General features: G+C 43.1%; 1 protein-coding gene across 11 annotated transcripts in view; it reads right to left on the reverse strand.

The window, feature by feature from the left end:
• The window catches only part of AAGAB (alpha and gamma adaptin binding protein), an 89,128-nt gene extending 87,158 nt beyond the window's left edge, over nt 1–1,970 (reverse strand). For all 11 annotated transcript variants that reach the window (XR_009601418.1, XR_009601420.1, XR_009601419.1 and 8 more), the window contains exon 1: nt 1,894–1,970. Coding sequence is in view for 6 of the 11 variants with exons in the window: in XM_012180813.5 (XP_012036203.2) it covers nt 1,894–1,966 (73 nt within the window). In the remaining 5 variants the exon portion in view is untranslated. The remainder of the gene's footprint in view (nt 1–1,893) is intronic.
• Between the last annotated feature and the right edge of the window lie 4,030 nt (nt 1,971–6,000).

Genomic DNA, 6,000 nt, shown 5'->3' on the forward strand with positions numbered 1-6,000 from the left:
ATATAATGAAAATTAACTTACAATGTAATGGTAAATTTTTACAAATGAAAAATATGAAATATTATTTGAAAATAAAAGCATATTTATATCTATTTATAAAAATCATATGCCTTAAATGTTATAAATACATAACTTCATACATTTATGTTTAATATTTCAGATACAACATTTGAATTTTATATGTAAAATAAAATATAACATGCTATATATAAAATGTTAAAACTATTATAAAATATCAGGATAAAATTGTATATATATTGGAAATGCAATTACCAATTTTTAAAAATCTGTGCATTGGGGGAAAAACACTGGAAGTAAATGCACAGGAATGTTAACACAGTATTTGTGTTTGGGTGATGAGACCCTGGCTGACATTTTCTTTTCTCCATTACACTAAATCTTATTTAATGGACTATGCACTACTTTTACAATAAAACAATTTTTAAAAAGAAAGAAAATAAATGAGAAGAAGCACTGCTGAGAGGTAAGGAAATGGCATAATTAAAGCAGCTGGTTACCACTTGGTGTATAATTAAACTTTTGCTCTGGTAAGGAACTTTTTAGGTGATCACAAATGATAACTAAGTTACATAGTATCTGTGCTGGAGAGACACCCTGCCTTATTCTGTCATTTGACCAGTACAAGGAAAAGTTACTTTTATATAATGCTTTATAGTTTACCAAATGCTTTCAAAATGTCACACCATCTATCCTTCAAAGAATCCCGCGAGGTAGATTCATATGCCCCATTTCAGGGCTTCCCAAGTGGCGCTAGTGGTAAAGAACCTGTCTGCCAAAGCAGGAGACGTAAGAGACGCGGGTTCGATCCTTGGGTCGGGAAGATCCCCTGGATCTTTGCAACCCACTTCAGTATTCTTGTCTGGAGAATCCCACGGAAAGAAGAGCCTGGCGAGCTACAGTCCATGAGGTCGCAAAGAGTCGGACACGACTGAAGCGACTTAGCACGCCCCACTTTCAGAATCAGGAAACCGAGGGCTAGAGAGAGAATGTGCTTTATTAACAGTATTTACCATTTACCGACTGATCACTCAAAGTGTTAAGCACAACAGTCATGTGAAAATTATCACCACTTTACAGATCAGAAAACTGAAGAGCACAGTTTACAGCTGAGAGTCATCGTTCTGACTCGAAGCCACAATTTGAAACAGAGGAGTCTTGAGTTATAATCAACTTTGCGGAGTCTCAGTGGAAGGGTCGAGCCCCAAACCCAAAACCCTATGCTCTCTCTACTCCACTGGTCCCCCCTCCTCGCCTACGATTCTTTGAAGAGTGACTTAGGTTGACAACCACTATGAGGGTCTAGAGGGAAAAATACTAGGCCCAATAATAACCAAAAACTAATGCTGGCGGAGGGCCTCGTCTCAGGAGAAAGGCAAGGCAGTGAATAACTCAGAGTGGAGGGGGCAAGTTTAATAAGTCTTAACATATACACACGCGGCAGGGGGTGCAGAGGAACCACACTCTCTACCTCAAGAGCAGGGATGACAGCATAAATCACGAATCCTGCACCTGACGCTCGCGTTCATAGGTTCAATTCCCAGAGAGCCTTTTCTGCTCACCTCAACGGCTCCCCGCCGACAACCCCTGGGTTGAGGTCCTACTTAACAGAAAACACTGGAACAAACCCCATGGTGGGCCAGGTAGAGACAGAGAAGCAACGAGTATTGTAGCTAACAGTGGACACCTGGGGCACTAGGCACCATGACCACATCCGAGGGGCACCCGAGGGGCCTCGGGCCACCACCGAGGGGAGGAAGAGTCCAGGGCTCGCGGCGAGGACCGAGGCCCCGAGAGAGGCTGCGGTGCTGGGACTGCCCCCTGCCGAGGCTCGTACTGGGGCCTGGAGGTCGGCCCAGGAGCCTCGCTACTCACGTTGCACTAGCCGGTCTGCGGAGAAGGTGGAGGAGCAGCTGGTAACGAGCGCGCAGGGGACGCCTGCAGCCATCACTGCGCCCAAGAACCGGTTCCTTCCCGGAGCCACTTCCGCCTTGGGCGATACCACGGCCGCCGGCGCGCGGGGGAGACGCGCAAGAAAGGCGCGTCTCAGAAGGCACTGCCGGCCCTGCCTCCTCCTTTGCCCCCTCTTCCGCTCCCGGCGTGGACCAGGCTGGGCTTCGCGTGGCGTTGCCATGGGGACGAGCTCCCTCTGCGGCAAGTTCCCGAGTCTGGAGACCTTGCCTTCCTGGGGAGGGATTCTCGCCGGGCCGTAGGCATGGCTCAGGAGAAGGAAAACCAAGACCCCGTCGGATCTATCTTAATCCAGGTGGGAAATGGGCCTCTCCTAACCCTGTCCAGCTAGAACCCTTCGAGCGAGCGAGGCCCAGCAGAGCCTACCCACTTACGCTTACCCACTTAAAGCGCCGCTTCTCAGATTGCCTCCAACACCACGGTTTAAAGAACTCTCAAGTGTGCCAACCTAGACCTCTCTGGCCAGCCTCACACACCTCTTGAGCCTGACGATGGAGGTTGCGCGGTCGAAGCGCGACCAATCCGCCTCTGGTAAAACTCCAGGACGATACACCCCTCTGGGACCTTTACTTTGGAAAAATCCATGTTCCACTGAGGCACCATTTTTGAATGTTATATTCTGAAAAGTTTGATCCTATGATGTAAGGAAGTGGAGGAGATACAAATCAGACACGTATCTGGGCGGAAGTTGAAAGAGATGAACTGCTTTCGATCTCCTGCATTGCAGGCGGATTCTTTACCAGCTGAGCTACAAGGGAAGACTTGCTTTTCTTAAGTACCCCAATTTTTTTCACTCTAAAAGTCCCTTGCATATAATGGTGTTCTGGGGATGTAATGCACACCATGGTGATTACAGTTAATAATTCTGTATATTTGAAAGCGGCTGAGTAAATCTTACAAGTTCTCATCACAAGAAAAAAGTTGTATTATAACTATATGTGGTGATGGATGTTAACTAGCCTTACTGTGGCAATCATTTAGCAATATGTACAAATATTGACTGATGTTGTCTACGTGAAGCTAATATAATGTTTATGTCAATTATATCGCAATTAAAAAATAATAAAAATTCCTTACTTGGGAACAAGATAAAAGCTTGCTAATCAAGTTAAACTTTGTGGAATGTGGAAAGGTGACAAAAAGCACAGGAAAGTAACTTTCTCTAATCTGAGGGGGGAACATCATGAAAGTTTTGATTTCTCAGTACAACTCAGTTTGTGACCGTTACACTCAGATTTTTCCAGAATGTTGAAAGCACTACTTTCGCCCTGCCCTACATTTATTTGTGATGGTTCTGAAACATTTTTGACATATCATCAACTTTAACGCATATATAGCTCTACTTGACTAAAAATTTGAAGTTATTTCCCTAAGGACTATCAGAACTCTACTCAGTTCTGCACTTGGTCTAATTTTTCTTCCTGCCATGATTTGGTCCTCCCCTCTGGGAGACTTCTTTAAACCCCTAAACTCACCAATTTTATAGACTTCCGCAATATGGATCATACCCAGATCTTCTTACCTCACCTTTTCTTGTCCTTGCTTTCACCATCATCCTAGAATGAGTTTAGCCAAACTGTCAAGTGTGAGGGAAGAGTCTCCACAAGACTGCCCTCGTTTAGACACCAGGCACAAGTTCAGGGCCCCCTAGAACTATCCTTAATTCAGACCAGCTGCCTACACTTTTGGAAGCCCCAACCATGTCACATTGGCTAATTTGCTAGAGCACTCACAAAACTCAGAAAAGCACTATGTTTACAATTACAGTGTTTTTATAGCAAAAGAATAGAAATTAGAATCAACCAAGGGAAGAGAGGCTCAGGGCAGAGTCCAGAAGGGGTTCAAATGGAGCTTCCAGCCATTTTCTCCCTGTGGAGTCATAGAGAGCATTACCTCCTTTCAGTCATGATATGTGACAACATATACAGATTATTGCCAACTAGGGAAGGTTTCCCAAGACTTTAATGTCCAGAGGTTTTATTGGAGTTCAGTCACAATGCCCATTTGGCTGACTTTAGTCTTCAGCCCTTCCCAGAGAGCAGACCAATAATTTCAGTCTAATTCCTCTAGAGATTAGAACTGATACAGCATAGATCAAAGTCCCCATCATAAACCCCATTCCCATCAAGTGGGATACTCTGGGTGCCTACTGATCACTTCCCAGGGTCTAAGAGCAGAGGCTAGATCTCTCTTTGGGAAGAACTAGGAATAATCATATCTATGTTGATCAGCACTCCTACTTGCTTGAAAGGGTTACTTTGTACACACTTAAGTGGAGGATTATGTAGAGAAAGAGAGGCCACCCCTTAATCTAATTATTGAATCTGATCTGTAGTTACAATTCTCCCTGATACAATGTAGAATATGTATAATGAGGAGAAAAAAATTAATATTATATGTAGTCATGAATGGATGTGAGAGATGGACTATAAAGAAAGCTGAGCACTGAAGATTTGATGCTTTTGAACTGTGGTGTTAGAGAAGACCCTTGAGAGTCCCTTGGACTGCAAGCAGATCCAACCAGTCCATCCTAAAGGCAATCAGTCCTGAATATTCATTGGAAGGTCTGATGCTGAAGCTGAAACTCCAATACTTTGGCCACCTGATGCGAAGAACTGACTCATTTGAAAAGACCCTGATGCTGAGAAAGGTTGAAGGCAGGAGGAGAAGGGGACAACAAAGGATGAGATAGTTGGATGGCAACACCGACTCAATGGAATGAGTTCGAATAACTCCAGGAGTTGGTGATGGACAAGGAGCCCTGGTGTACTGCAGTCCATGGGGTCGCAAAGAGCTGGACATGACTGAGCAACTGAACTGAACTGACTGAACTCTTATCAACCTCTTCTGTCTGGTTTGCCAGGAGTGTACACCATATTAAAAGAAATGAGAATGACTCATTCAAAGTCTTATCTTTAGCTCTTATCTCAAAGTGTGATCCTAGGACTAGCAGAGAAATGGAATTATAAGACTGCTTTTGAAAAAACTGAGTCTCGTTGCATGGCTCTTAAATTCTAGGAAGTTCCCCGGCGGTCCAGTGGTTAAGACTCCTCATGCAAAGAGCCCAGGTTCAATCCCTGGTTGGGGAACTAAGATCCAACAAGCCACGTGGTATGGCTAAAGCCTAAAAAATAATTTAAATTGTAGCGCAATTTTTGTCTGCATTAAATCTTTTGAGAGCTTCTTATTAAGTAGCCCTGTCCCCAAACTGTCAAAATCTTTCTCCAAGTGGGAAATGTACAGAAAGCAATGTATTTGATGATCACAAAAATGATGGGTGACACATAAAATTTCAGTATGGGAGAGTGAATCTATTTGAAGAAAGAACAAAGATTTAGAACCTAATCTTTTTCTACCCAGGTCTGGTGAAACATTTCCTACAGTAGTTGTCTCTGTTGCAGCAATATAAACAAATGTGCAGTTACTAAGAAGGAAGAAGACAATACCTGGCTAGGAAAGTAAAAAGCTCTTGAGAAAGATTAAGAGAGTAATTCAAATCAGTGAATATTTACTAAGTGCCAGTTACATACAAAGTGTTTCACTAGGTTTTACCAATCAGGAGAAGAGAATTAACATTGGCTCAGTGTCCTCCTCTGGGGCTGGCCCTGGACAAAGCACTTTACATCTTTTTAACTCATTTTATTCTTGCCACTGTGTTGAAAGGTGCCATTTATCCCCATTTTACAGATAAGAACACTAAGGCTCTAAAAAAAAAAGTAAATTTGCCTATCTCAGTTTAGTAAAAAAGGAAATAGAATTCTAGCTCATAGCTGTCTGATTCCAAAGCCTATATTAGTTCATTTACACAAGTATTGTCTCATTTTCATTCCATAAGAAGAGTAATTCTCACTCGAGTAATTTCCTCACACTAGAGGAAATGTGGATGGTGTGCACGGACATTGTGTGACTAGTAATAGAACAAGGAATCACGTTCATCTGCCTTTTGTCGAGTTATTACTATTAGACTGTTACAGATTATCTCACAACGCTATGAAGACGTAATGGTTCCTA

Source organism: Ovis aries, chromosome 7 (genome assembly GCF_016772045.2).
Source record: "Ovis aries strain OAR_USU_Benz2616 breed Rambouillet chromosome 7, ARS-UI_Ramb_v3.0, whole genome shotgun sequence".
Classification (NCBI taxonomy): Eukaryota; Metazoa; Chordata; class Mammalia; order Artiodactyla; family Bovidae; genus Ovis; species Ovis aries.